The sequence below is a fragment of the Ixodes scapularis genome, unplaced genomic scaffold (genome assembly GCF_016920785.2).
Source record: "Ixodes scapularis isolate PalLabHiFi unplaced genomic scaffold, ASM1692078v2 PGA_scaffold9__187_contigs__length_104089568, whole genome shotgun sequence".
NCBI lineage: Eukaryota > Metazoa > Arthropoda > Arachnida > Ixodida > Ixodidae > Ixodes > Ixodes scapularis.
Genome location: NW_024609884.1, coordinates 10,839,096 through 10,853,244, shown reverse-complemented (window position 1 = coordinate 10,853,244; position 14,149 = coordinate 10,839,096). Strand labels below are relative to the sequence as shown.

At 48.5% G+C, this 14,149-nt stretch overlaps 1 protein-coding gene across 4 annotated transcripts in view; it reads right to left on the bottom strand.

Moving 5' to 3' along the window:
• Positions 1 to 411: 411 nt before the first annotated feature.
• The window catches only part of LOC8036832 (oxidative stress-induced growth inhibitor 1), a 58,884-nt gene continuing 45,146 nt past the window's right edge, over positions 412 to 14,149 (bottom strand). For all 4 annotated transcript variants that reach the window (XM_029977708.3, XM_029977712.4, XM_029977719.4 and 1 more), the window contains exons 2-5: positions 5,173 to 5,227; positions 4,404 to 4,540; positions 3,552 to 3,743; positions 412 to 2,379 (exon numbers count right to left, since the gene is read on the bottom strand). In XM_029977708.3, the coding sequence (XP_029833568.1) occupies positions 1,345 to 2,379; positions 3,552 to 3,743; positions 4,404 to 4,540; positions 5,173 to 5,227 (1,419 nt within the window). In that variant the 3' untranslated portion in view covers positions 412 to 1,344. The remainder of the gene's footprint in view (positions 2,380 to 3,551; positions 3,744 to 4,403; positions 4,541 to 5,172; positions 5,228 to 14,149) is intronic.

The following is a 14,149-nucleotide window of genomic DNA, read 5'->3' as shown; positions in this document are numbered from 1 at the left end:
TTTTTTTACGTTGTGACGACTTTGGGAGACGGATAGAAAAGCGTTGTACGAAATGTTGTTCGCAGAGTTTGAGACACTGTCCGTCGCCTTTCTTCTGTTTCTTCTCATTTATTCTTCAAGTTCTTTCCCAGGCTCAGGATTCAAACATCATGATTAATATGCATCAGCTCGCCTGGACTTCGAACATTTTTTCGCTAACGTTCTAGCTCTGATCGAAATCATTTCCTTCATTCGTTTCGTTTTATGGAAGACAGTTATCGGCTTGAACGTGCCCACAGACCCGCAAAAAGCTATTAAAGATTACCCCCCCCCCCAAAAAAAAAAAAAAAAAAAAAAAAAGAAAAAGGAAAGTACTTCACCTTGCTAGTGGACAGTAAACTGCGTGGAACATAAGAAAAAAAGACCACACAGCAGTGGGTGTAAGAATTTATTAAAACATCAAAATAAATAATGACTAAAACATATAAAATATACAAGACATTGTGTAAAGATGACTATCAATACCGTATGTACAAAGTGAGCACAATAAATACGAGACATGTGTTTGTTCCAGATGTCCTAAATAATGCCCCTCGTGGCCTCGTAAGTGCACCTGGATTAACAGCTTCTGGCTAAACAGCGTCATCCTGCCGCGGGCATCCACCAGGGCCCTCGACGTTTTGTGAACCAGAGAGCTCAAAAGAAACCAAAGGCAACCCCATCAAAGCGAGGCCGCGACGCCGACTACTGAGCTTCTCGGTGGCCTTTGTCTGTGCACGCGATCCAATGCTTCCTGCGCACAGCGCCGGCGGGCGCCAGGCCTCTTCGACGCGGCTCTTAGGGAACGAGCGAGAGCACCGGAGATCAACGGCGGACAATATGCGCTCGTTGTCGTGCGGCGTACAACGTTGCACCCAGACGGTGAGATGGAGTACTGTCAGTTGAATAGAGAGTCCTAAACTGTTTTATTACCAATTCAACCGTGAGTTTTGGTGCGCCACGTAAGTAACTGGGCCTAAATCACTTCGGTCAGCAGAGTGCTGATCGCTTTCCCAGGGCTGCTTTAAAAGTCGACGGTCATGAAACAAAAAAAAAAAAAAAAAAGGAACCGCAGCTTGCGAGAGCGTGACGCTTACAATAAAGGCCGAATCGTGAACTCTCAAAAGAGGGTCCGATTTTTGTAGATTTTTTTTTTTTTTTTTCATTGTCGAGCTGGCAGGACGTGCTCTCATTGGGAATGGTGATTCTCCGCCCGAACTAACCGAAGCGTCCTCCGTTAGTCACGGACACGCTACGGGCTGTCACGGTAGTCGCCGCTTAGCAGCAAAACAACGCACCGATCACTGGATACATTTTCGAGGACGTCTAAGCGGAGCCGGCCACGCTCCTCCAAATGTGCGCCGTGACGGCTAGGGCACCACCCTGTAGAAACCGCACGAAGTTGTCTCCGACTAGGGGCCCCAAGGCGTAGAGTCCTTTGAGCGCGAGCGTCTCGTGCGAGTAAGGGTCAATCTGCACGGGGTTCGCCCGGCAGTCGATGGGCAGTCCGGGAGCCAGGCCCAGGCGGCGACCGCCACAGGGCAGGAAATTCAGGTTCGGGTGGGCGCCGATGAGCACCAGGACGTGCGACACGTCTGTAATCTCGACGCCAGAGTCCAGCTCGATCGTTCCATCCGGGCGGATGCAGCGCACCTGGCAGTTGCCGTATACCTTGTAGCCGGGGTAGTGCTCGGCAGCCGACATCATGCGATGCACCTTGTGGTACTCGGGGTACATGGACCGCGGGAGCTGGTTGAACACCAGCTCCGGGTCGTCCACCTTCTTGCGGAACACGTGGCAGACGTCCACGCCGTGAAACCGGGCTGCGATCACTGCGTCCGCCGCCGACAGTCCGCTGCCGACCACGGCCAGCTTGGAGATGGACGTCCGCGTGTCGCGCAGCAGCACCTCCAGCTGGCCCAGGTCGTGGGACACGAAGGGCAGGTCTTCGCCCGGCACGCCCAGCAGCCTCGGCGCGTCGTAGTGGCCCGCCGCGATCACCACGTGCGGCGTCACGTACGAGAAGGACATGCCGGTCTCCACGTCCACCCCGCACACCTCCCACAGCCGCTCGTGGTCGTTGTTGCCGCTCGGGGCACTCTCGTGACCGGCCATGCCAGGGTCCAGGCCGAAGGGCCTGACGGACTGGACCTGGGCGTAGTTCCGAAAGTAGGGCCGCAGCCCCTTGAGGTCCACGTAGTCGCGGTAATACTGGGCCACCCGCTGCACGGAGACCCGGTTCTGGCAGTTGGGGCTTCCGTGTGGCGAGCGAGGCTTGGACGCGTCCCACTCTTTGAAGGTCAGGTCAGGCAGCTCCATCCACGAGCCCAAGCTGATGGTCAGGATGCCGCCGTCCATCCGCTGTCGGTGACAAGCGCTGTTCAAACACCACACTGAGCACGCGTCTTTTGACGCGGAGTCGCTTCTGGTGGCCGACATAAATGCCCTTTAAAGCAAATGGAAACGGCTCGAAGGCCTTAAGGTCCGTTCACACTTTTGCAACCGAGTACGACAGAGAGAGAGTACCAGACCGGTTTTTAAGCCTCTTGCGACGTCTTAGGACCAGCTCCGCTGCAGCGCATCCGGTCCTAACACGTCGCAAGAGGCTTAAAAACCGGTCTGGTCTCTCTCGGTCGTACTCGGTTGTAAGAGTGTGAACGGACCTTTATATACGAGATCGTAAAAATATGTGCACGCACAATGTCTGCTTTGTGAGGACAGGCAGTCAAAGGGACCATGAAATGCTTTTTCGCACTTTCTCATTCGAGAAGCGAGGAACACAAAGAATTTTTTTACACGGGAGGTCTTTTCGAATATGTATTAATTAGGCTGACGTTCCGGTTCTGCAGACTGCCCTGCCCTTAACGAAATAAAGAGGAAGGAGACAGATAATCCGTGTTGTCGGGTTTGCCGAAGGACACACAATATAAAGAAAAAAAAGCGCTGCTGTCATTAGCCGAACATTGGGACGCCAGACGAGGAACTCGGTGTGTCATGACGTCATGTTCGCACGCAGAGGGTAACTTTAATGGCACTAAAATCCCGGACAACCGGTCTGGCAGGCAACTCGTCCTTTCCCCTCCCACGCACGATATCGCGCACACGACGACCCTGAGACAAGGACACGAGCGGGACTTGAAACGCAAGGAGCGCACTCCACAAGGTCTTCTCACTGAAGACACCACATGAGCACTCCTCCTCACGTCAAAGGGCATTTATTACGCACTACCCGCTATGGCGAAGTTATCGTTAAAAGATATGTCGAAATGGCTGCCGGCAGCTTCATGTCCTCGACACTGGAGCAGCCTTTCTATTCGAGGAAGAGAATCTATACGTAAAGACAGGAAGGACGAGAATACGTTGCCGGAAAGCCACTGTACGAGCCTCAAGGCCGTAACGAATTCACGGAGTAGTTTTAATACAAACTGCTAACTGATATCATAAGAAGCAGTCGGCTTGCGATATATATGTACGGCTCCCGTTTCATAACCCCTTCTTTCGGACGTAGTACGGCAGGTTCGGAGAACACGAACCTGCCAACTTCCTCCCGGAGCCCCACTGCCGATGACGACGTGATCCAGGGCCCTGCTAGAGTCATGGGCCCAGGTGAGGGCCGACGGCTCGTCCGACCCCAGGTCTGCGTCCGGGTGGATCAGCGAGTCCAGAAGCAACGACACTGGGTTACAGGACCGCCCTTCCAAGCCAGAGCTCAGCAGCTCCAGGTCCTAGAAATCGACATGTGCATACCATCGTATCGTTTGTTAATGGGCAACATGTAGGGTGACAACAGCTACCAGTCACGGAACGGAAAAAAAAAAAAATCAGATGCGGACGCTGAGCCAGTAATGACCAGCACCATGCATTTATTCTATCCTATCGGTGGGTATTACGAGTGACCAGTCCAAAGTTGAACCTCGGAGGCGTCAAGCACGAACGTGACGTCTGGTGTCGCTTCTGGCGTACGTGCTGGGAATAAATAATCACGTACGTGCTCGAAATAAATAACCACACGTCTCCTCCGCGCCCTGAGGGGTTATGGCAGTCAGGGGCAATGTGCAGCCAACCTACCTAGTCCACTGTGTTTCCATACAGCGTCAACAACAGAAACAAATATTCGCCCCGTACTCCGCCTCCCTTTCATCCCCTGACTCCGCTCTGGGCGCGTGAGCAAGGGCGGGAGCGTCATCACGTGGTAAAAGACAGGCGTGTGACTGGTCCAGCCAGCACGTAGCTTTCACCGCGCTGTCCGCTCAGGGGCGAATGGAGTCGCACCATCCACCGGACTACACTGTCTGGGCGACGCGCAACGTACCGCCGCATACACGGCTCGCAACTCAACGGATCTATGTAATATCTCGCGTCGAATCAGGCGCGTCCGATCTCACCTGCTCGACCAGCGAGAGATCCCGGCTGTCTTGAAGCCTGGCATGCAAATAGGGGTTAGGGTGGTGACTGGAGGCTCCGTAGTAAGGCCAGTTTCCAGCCAGGAGATAGGACATGGTGATCCCCGAGGGGCCGTTGCCTGGACATTGAAAAGAGACGGCCAGAACGCGGGTGAGTCGCTCGATCACCAAAGGCAAGAATAGCCACGAGCGACATATGGCACGGCGAACCGGCATCGCGTCAAACTGACCACTACGATTCCATCCCCGACCCGGAACATGTCAACTGCTAAAGATGGAATCTCGATGGTGCATGCAAACATCGAGAAAAGGGCAATCTAAGTGGCGATCCCAAGGCTATCTCACGTGTGAGGTATATATGAGGGGCACCTGTAGAAATAGCATTCTGCAGGAAAGACGGCCACGGACGCTGCAAGACTCGCGTTACTATATAGCCCGAGATTCGTATAGTATGCGATCCTTTGAGTCTCCGAAAAATTAAGGGGTCGGGGCTAGGGTGCTGAAAACGACTTTCAATTGACATTAACGTCTACCATTGTAACAAGCTTTCTCTCGAGTCAATGCAGAATATGCACATTTGATCTAATCAAAATCAATTTCTTTTTCCGTGCGTGCGCAAGTTAGCGCGTTTCGCCGCCTTCAAATAAGCTCGTTACACAACACTGCACCACCGATACGCAAGTCGAATCCAAGCGGCGGACGATGAAGTGCGTGAGAGGGTCGAAGCCCGGTAAGTGTAGGGCATACTCACCCACAACGACGACTTCCCTGTATTCGGCCATGCTGGCAGAAGCCGGTCTGGCTTTCTGCAACGAGAACGGGACGCTCGTCACAAAGGGAGCGCGGACAAAACAGGGCCTCCGCCCTTTCGCGATTCATGAATAACTCCGATAGCGAAGGACGCGCATGGTTCTCCTTATCTCGCGGTTCACGCCAGACTTCCTTTGGACCGTCAAAGCCCCAAACCAGCTTCCAGTACCGATGGAGACAGGAGACAAGAACGGCTATAATGTATAGCGAAGCCGCTCCCCGACACACCTGTACCCAGTCTGCACTATATAAACGTATTAGTCACCAAAACAAGACCGCCGCCAGATAAACAAACCGTATACTTAGGGTTCGGAGTTTTCGGTTTAAACCGATAAAAACCGATAAAAGTACGCCGAATCCATTTTTGGAAATTCGGTTTTAACCAAAAAAGGACAGTTTTTAGGTTCAGCATTTTCGATTTAAACCGATAAAAGATCGTCGAATCCATTTTCTAAAATTCAGTTTTAACCGGAAAAGGTCAGACGCACCGCAGAGCCGTGGCGAAAAAGTGGAACTACAGTGTCTATCGAAACGTGTCCGGATGTATGGGATACAGGAATGGTATCACAACGTTTTGGTTTAATGTGCGCATCATCGATCGGAACGTGAATTCCGAAATGTCCCATGACTTCGCCACGCACGAACGTGTTTTCAAACTCGTTGTAAGGAAGACTGACTTGATGCTAGCTCTGCATGCTGTGTTGTGCCTCAAAACGTCGCACCGTGTCTCTTTTGGCGGTCACAATTGGTTGATTGTCCGATTTCGGCTCAGGCAGCGGTTCATCTCCTCAGCCTGCCAGTGTCCAGTGTTAGCGTTGAGAGGGCATTCTCGAAGCTCAGGGTCATATTAACGGGAAAGAAAGAGTGCGGATCAAGGAGGAGAACCTGGGAAAGTACATGTGCGTGTACGATAATAAGATCACATAATCCTGATGTACAGAAGGTGAAGTTTCATGTTTGTTTTTTTTTGGGCATAGGCTTCATATCTGACTTGTTTGTACTTCTTTTTTTTTTTCTTGTTTCTTTTATAATTGCACACATTTGCCAAATAAAGTGTCCATTTCTCTTTCAATGTATCTGTGCCGTTATTCTTTGAGTGATCACAAATATCAGAGCTACGTACAAGGATCATCTGATCCAGTGTCCGTTGGTGTTTATTTTATATTCGCCGAAAAAAAAAAAAGGATAATCTTTTTGGACATAGGTATACGCCGAAAAAAAAAAACGAAAATTCATTTTTAAAATAAACACCGAAAAAAGTACGCCGAATTTTGAAAAAATAGAAACCGAAAACGCGGAACCCTACGTATACTATATACATCAAATGAGTTTATTTCCACCTTGTAAAAATACAGATGGAGGGGCTGTGGAAAAAAAGCTGCGCTTAGCAGCTCGACGAGCCCACCGTCCCTGTATTAATGGCAACTAAGCAGCACTATACGGTGGGAAGAATGAACATGCATAAAAGGATAATGACCACGAAAACGCAGAGGTATACAGGCATACAAAACAAAAATCATACTCCCATGGTTACAGACAATGCACGGAGTTCACTGTATTTACAGGCGAATAAATCAGAATGCATAAGCTGATAAGCGTTTAATAATGACGGAAGTGTATAACTGTTAGCTGTGTTTGAGACGTCGTGCTATTTCTTCCACTCAGTCTCAGGTGGTCTAAAAAAAATGGTAAACCTACACGAGCTCGACTGCGCTCTAACTGTGTTTTTGTATCACGCAGGCATTCTTTTCTGTAGTTTAAACGAGGTGTGGGTACTTGTCTTGTAGTATACTTCAATTCTCTTATTTGTAGCTGTGCCAGATTGCGTATATTATTTATATTCCTCTGTGTTTCCAATTTATACCGTACACTTTACACATGTTCGCGTATGCGTGTGTATACATTTACGCGCACGCGTGGGCGAGGAGAGAGAGAGGTGCGCCAGTAACAATAATGGCCCGTAATAACTCTCCTCCGTTTGATATGCCGTATACAACGCTGTCAAAGCTACTGGCGCGAGCGCGCAGCTTGATTTAGCGCCTCATTTACACGAGAGCGCGTGCAAACGAACCGCAAAATCAAACCGCATGCTCGCGCCAACAGCTTTTTGACGGCGCTGCAAACTGAGTATCAAAACGGAGCACAGGGTTTCTGGATTTCGGTGTTTCTTTCCGATACGATTCGGCGCAATACATCGGCATTTATTTCGCTCGCATAAAATCCACTTTAATCGGTGTTTATTATAAGTTTTCGCGAATCTAGCACGTAAAATCGGTGAAAACTGACGTCAATAAGAAAACGGCGGTGCGCGAAAGCGAGGCGAAGTGCAGCATTTCTTTGGTTGTCTGAGAGCCTTTCTGATCACGCGCCTAGGAAAAGGAAGCGTTATCATGCCCCAGCGTCTGCTACATTCCAATCAAATCCGGCGTAGCAGTTAGCAAGCTATCGGAAACAATATTATTACATACGCCGATCGAACGATCAAATTGTCCGTCTCGACAGATGTTCCGCCGATCAGTCAAAAAGATTCGAGATTCATTTGCCGGTGCAATATTTTTAGGCGAACGTCTTTTCGACTCCGACCCACGAGGAAACAAAATTCCCGTTCGTGCTATCGCTAAGGCCCCTACGTATACTCTTTAGTCATCGCTGTCTAGGCACGCAACTTCCGGTGGGCAACGACACCGATTAGGGCGCTCGACGCGGCAGCTTACGCATGCCAGCTGGCTCGAACAACCTACACAGGAAAAGGCAGTGCCCCCTTTGAGAGAAAACGGATCCCAAGTTGTCTCCGGCCTGCCTGATTTCCCTCAGTGACGAAACCGCTGGGAGAGACCACCGGTTCCCTGACCTCCTCTCGTTCGCGATATCGCCCGCGCGCGCGCCCTTCTTTTCCGATCTTCGTCCGAGTCCGATCTCGCCTCAAGAACACATTGCGTCCCAGTTTTTTTTTATTTTTTATTTGTTTTTGTACGAAATAACACCAATAGGAAGTATACAATGAAGACCGTGTTCATGGTAAGTTACGAGGAAGGGAGAGAAAAAAAAAAAAGCTAGAAATATATCTGGCAGTTTTTGGCGTTTGACGCGCGCTTTTCTCGCTTGGAAGCACGCGCCGTTGAATTGTTTTTGTCACAAGCTACAGCGTTTTTTTTTTTTTTTTTTTTTCTTTTTGAGTCGGTGGAATGGTTCAGCCCCAAAGAGATGTCTAGCAGCAGCCCCTCAACAGTTGGTTTCCTTGGCGCACACTCTTTCAGCCGCTTGCCAAAGAGCCCAGCTCGCGCGCGGCCGCTAGCTGGACTCCTTTCATCCAACAAGAGAATTTTACTTTTTTTTTTCTTCCTTCTGGAAGCCAAATTTTCGCGATCGTTCGCCAAGTTCGCAAAGATAAGCGCCCACGGCGTTACTGAATCGCCTACTAATCTACTTGAATTCACAAGCTTTCCAATAACATCTACCCGACAAAATATATATATATATATATACATACATACTATGGGGGGGGGGCAGGCACGTAGCCAGGGGGGGCCCATGTAACCCGCCATTCCCCCCCCCCCCCCCCCGAAATCTTCCATTTTGCTGGGACCTTCTCACCCCCCTCCCCCTCATACAACATTTTGTCAAGGGCGCCCCCCCCCCCCCCCCCCCCCCCGAAACAAAATCCTGGCTATGTGCCTGCTAGGGGGGGGAGTGCGTATCAAATCAAGAGTACAGCCGAGGACATATATGAACAAGAGCGATGAAGCTGCAGTCAAGCAAGCCCGTATCAGGCTTTTTCTTTTTTGGTTTGCGAGAAGCAAGATGTTTTCTTTTTTCCTTCAACAATATCCCAAGTGTAATGTATTGGACTTGGACGAGAGAGACTTCAAGGAAACATCGCCGCCGCCTGACGACCTGATCAACAGCGTGAACACGGCTCTCCGGTGTCAGCATTTACCTTGCTCTCGCACGCACACCACAAACTCCATTCACGAGGCTGAAGGTCAGGTAACAAGCCGACCTCGTGAATACAGACTATGAAACCTCGTGCGGCGCAAGAATTGCGATACAGCGTCACGTGAGGTGTCAGCTAGAGTGACTGTGTAGGCTCTGTTTGCAGTTACTCTAGTTTCAGCTATCCTAAAAAAAAAAAAAAAAAAAAAAAAAAAAAAAAAACAATCGTGTCACACGAAAAAAAAAAAATTCCTCACAGCCGACACTTTTTTTTGCTATTAAAACTATAAAAAGAACGTTTGCACGTGGCAGGAAGTATACCAGACGAATGAAACAAAAAGTGTAAAAACATGTCGAGAGTGGAGCGACGATCACCTGTGTGTGTGTGTGCGTGTGTTTGTGCTATAAACGGTTATGCTCTGCTCGTAACGATTAAAAAGAAACGCTACCGCAAAAGCAAGCTCTAACCTAAGCCCCAACTGACAGCACAAGCTGCGAAGTAGAAAAAAATGTAGCAGAAAAGCTGCGTCAAAGCTCGGAGGATGAGGGAATCCGTATGCAAGCGAGCGAGTGCCCTTAGCTTCGACTATGCTGTCGCAGATGGGTGTCCACAAGTAGAGCATTCGAATGCCAATATTGATGAAAATTAAAGCGCACGCCAATTAAGTAAGATGCGCAAAGTAACGGTCGCGAGAACTGAGACGATGCCGCTCGCTCCGTCAGGTGCGGCAGTAACAAAATTACCGTTACGTGTGCATTTTCGCGCAGTTACAGAACAACTGAACTTCAGCTCTGATATAGTCACGAAGGTATACGAAACTTTAGAAACTTGCTCAAAGTTAAACAAAGCCACTTCCAATTTTTTTTTTTTTTTTTGGTGAAGGAAATATTGCGTGAAAACATGTGCTGACATAAATAGAGTTCACAAAAATTGCGCAATTCCGTTTAAAAAAATAGCTCAAAGTTTTCGCGTATTTTCTTTAAAAAACAACGATTTTAAATAAAAGTAAAAAAGGAAGGACAATATTTTTTCTTTATTATTTGATTCTGAAAACAGCGCGAATGTAGCAGAGGCTGGTAGGGTAAACTATACAGTAAAAAAAAAAAAAAAAAAAAATCCGTTCTTGAAAGGTTCTGCGACGCCCCGGAAACTTTTTTAGCTTGTGAAAAAACGGTTTCGCCTCAAGCACTACCGCCCCCCAGGCGCACTATAGAAGGCAACTGAGCGGCGAAGAACTCTTCCGCATCTCAAAAAAAAAAAAAAAAAAAAAAAAAAAAAAAAAAAAAAAGGTGACAAGAACTTCTTATAGGTTTTTTCACGAAGAGCCCTTTTAGGGGCTGCTCAAGAGAACTTTTTAGGGTGCAAAATATGGACAAGCCGAAGAACCCCTAAAAAATCCTTTACAATTTTTTTTTTTTTTTATGAGCGTAGAAAGAAAGTTTGGGCGCGACAAAAAGAGCGGACATATCCACGTCTAAGATTTAGAGACGAGTATCTAAATGGTAGGATCGAGTAGATCGCGTCGGGTATAGACGGAGAAGCGGCCCTGAAAACCGTTATTCTGCCCTCAGACGCCCAGCAGACCTTGACACACAAGTCTACATTTTAAAAGGAACGAACGCCACGCCTCTCCCGTTCGCTTTCCTTTCCAAACCCTCACAAAAATTATCAACAAGTTTCAATTGAGGTTCTAATGTATTCTTATAGAATACATTAGAAACTCAATTGAAACTTGATATTTTTTTTTTGTAAAGGAAGAAAGCGAATATGCATTTAAATAATATAATCCTAACAGCCACGTGGAAGCTTCTAGAGAGTGATCAGCCCGATGTAGATAAGCTGATAGATCACTTCACTGCTATGAAATGTCCCTGGCTTCATCTCACCCTTGGCAAATAAAATGTTATCGCTTCAATTATAACATTTCGTGTCCCTATGTCTGTCTGTCTGTCTGTCTGTCTCACTCACTCTCTCTATCATACACACACACACGCACACTATATTGCCTATGATACTATGACAAAATTGTGTAATATAATTCTGCCATTTTGTTGTGCATCATTACCAAGGCGTCAAGCTGTTCATGAGCACAAAAAATAAACAAATGAATGAATGAATGAAGGAATGAACAGTTTAAAAACAAAAAGTCGAAACAAACATGTATGTCGGAGGTGTACGAAGGCGGTGTTTAAACATAAGTTAAAGCACGATGAGCCGTAATACTCATCTAAAATACCCCCCCACCCCCACCCTCCCCCCCCCCCCAAAAAAAAAAAAAAAAATTTATATATATATATATATTACAAATTTACGCACTACGCTTATAATATATTCACTAATCAAGTTTCTAAACATATTTTTTTTTTTGTAAATATGCCGTGCGTTGAAACAAAAACATACAATATTATAAACCCAAAATTACAATGACACAACTCACTTTACCGTGAGAAAACTGGAAAACATCGTAAGATATAGGCAATCGACAAACCGCAGAGTTTCAACAAAGCACACACGAAATACCGAGGAAGCCAGAAGAAAATAGTAAAGTATATCTGTTATGTCCGGCATAACATGGAAAAAGAAGAACACGCCCCTCGTCTTCTTCAGCGACATCAGACAGTGTACGTGCCTGCGCATGCAGGCACATTCGGTCACGCCGCCATCACGATCGCAGAGTAAAGCTACTCGTTGTGCTTACCGTAAGCGACTCCTGATTACTCAGCACTTAACATTGGCGACGAAGGCGGACCAGAACCGCAAAAGGGAAGACTTGCATCGTTTGAACGATGTCAGCGCTGCAAGGCAAGGTCGAAGAGTTCGACGGTACTGCGTGGTCGGCCTGGGCGGAGCGCTTGGACTTCTACTTCCAGGCGAACGATGTGCAAGACGCCGGAAAGAAGAGGGCGCTACTGCTGACTTTATGCGGCGCAGAGACCTACAACACAGTTCGAGCGCTAGTTGCACCCCACAAGCCAGGAGAAGTTTCTTTCAACGAAATTATGTCCTTGCTAGGGGACCATTACGATCCAAGACCATCCGAACTCTTCTGTCGAAGCAAATTTCAGAGGCGTGATCAACATCCAGGGGAGTCAATTGCTTGCTACGTGGCAGCACTTAAGAAATTGGCAACTGACTGTAACTTTGGCTTGTTGACGACAGCTACATCGCCAACGACGACAGCGGGTTCGTCGAGTGCCGGCGGCACAGCGTCAGCGGGGTCGTCGAGCTCCGGAGGTATATTGGCTTCCAATCCAACGATGCTGCCGCTGGACGTGATGCTTCGGGACCGCTTCGTCTGCGGAGTTCAAGATGAGCGTATTCAACAACGTCTTTTTGCAGAACAAAAACTCACATTCAAGCAAGCTTACGATATTGCCATCAGACTTGAGAGTGCAGTGCAACAACAACAGGAGCTGAAACTCCCCAAACCAGACCTCAACAAAATGTGTAGAACTACGAACCGGGCAGCCACCACTTCCAGTGGTCAGCCGGAGACGCCGTGTTACCGCTGCAATGAGCAACACAGCGCACAAACCTGTCGATTTCGCAAAACATCGTGCCGATTTTGCAGAAAGACGGGTCACATTGAGAAGGCTTGCCGAATGAAGGCTCGATCCGGAGCTGCACAACGCTCGACCAACCTGGTGAGCGATGACCAAAACGAGACTGATCAGTCAGTAAGTGATTTTGACATGCAGGAACTTAACGCTGTTCGTGCCAGCGTCGTGGTTCCCAAGTACCTCATAACGCTTAAAGTAGAAGGAAGAGCACTAGAATTTGAAGTTGACTCTGGTGCAGCAGTCACGGTCATCAGTCAAGAGACCTACAGGCGAACATGGCCAAACAAGCCACCTCCGTTACAGAAAGAGGATATGACGCTGCAGACGTGGACCGGTGAAGGACTCCGAGTTCTCGGTTCAGCGCAGGTACACGTAAAGCATAAGTCTAAGGACTATATCCTGCCACTCCTAGTCACAACCGGAACAGGATGCAACCTGATGGGACGCAACTGGTTTTCAGCACTGCAGATTCGACTCAGTGGTATTCACCACATTGAGCAAGACCGTACTATCACAACGGTGCTCAGCGCGCACAGTGAGGTCTTCAAGCCTGAGATCACAGGGTACATCGGACCAACGGTACACTTGGAGATGAAAGAAACAGCAACACCCAAGTTCCTTAAAGCCCGACAAGTACCATTTGCACTACGGCCAGTAGTTGAATGCGAATTGCTAGCATTGCAGAAGCAAGGCATTATAGAGCCGGTTCAACACTCCGCGTGGGCAACGCCTGTCGTGGTTGTCAGGAAGAAAGATGGATCCGTGAGGCTCTGCGGGGATTACCGCAGTACCGTGAACGACGCAGCAAAGCCGGCATCCTACCCGCTCCCGACACCGACGGAGGCTCTATCAAACCTTCAAGGAGGAACTGTCTTTTCGACCCTTGATCTCGCGCAAGCGTATCAGCAGCTGCGAGTAACGGATACGACCGCCGAAATACTGACGATCAACACGATCAAGGGGCTCTACAGAGTGAAGCGACTACCTTTCGGAATCGCGGCCGCTCCGGCGATATTTCAACGAGTCATGGAAACCACACTCGCGGCCATTCCGGGAGTTAGCGTTTACCTTGACGATATAATCATCAGCGGAACAACTCCAAGTGAGCACGCGCGTCGGCTGGATGAGGTACTCTCACGACTGGAAAAGGCAGGGCTGAAGCTCAAGCAAAGCAAGTGCTTCTTCGGCGTGAAGGAGGTCAAATTCTTAGGTCACCGCATAAACGCCGAAGGAATTCATCCAACCCAGGACAAGATCCAAGCAGTAGTCGAAGCCCCGGAACCAGAGAACAAGACGCAGTTACAGTCCTTTTTAGGCCTCCTGGCGTTTTACGACAGGTTTTTAAAGGATCGCGCGACAATCGCGAAGGAACTGTACGAACTACTTGAACAGAACAAAGAGTGGAGGTGGGAAGAAACACACCG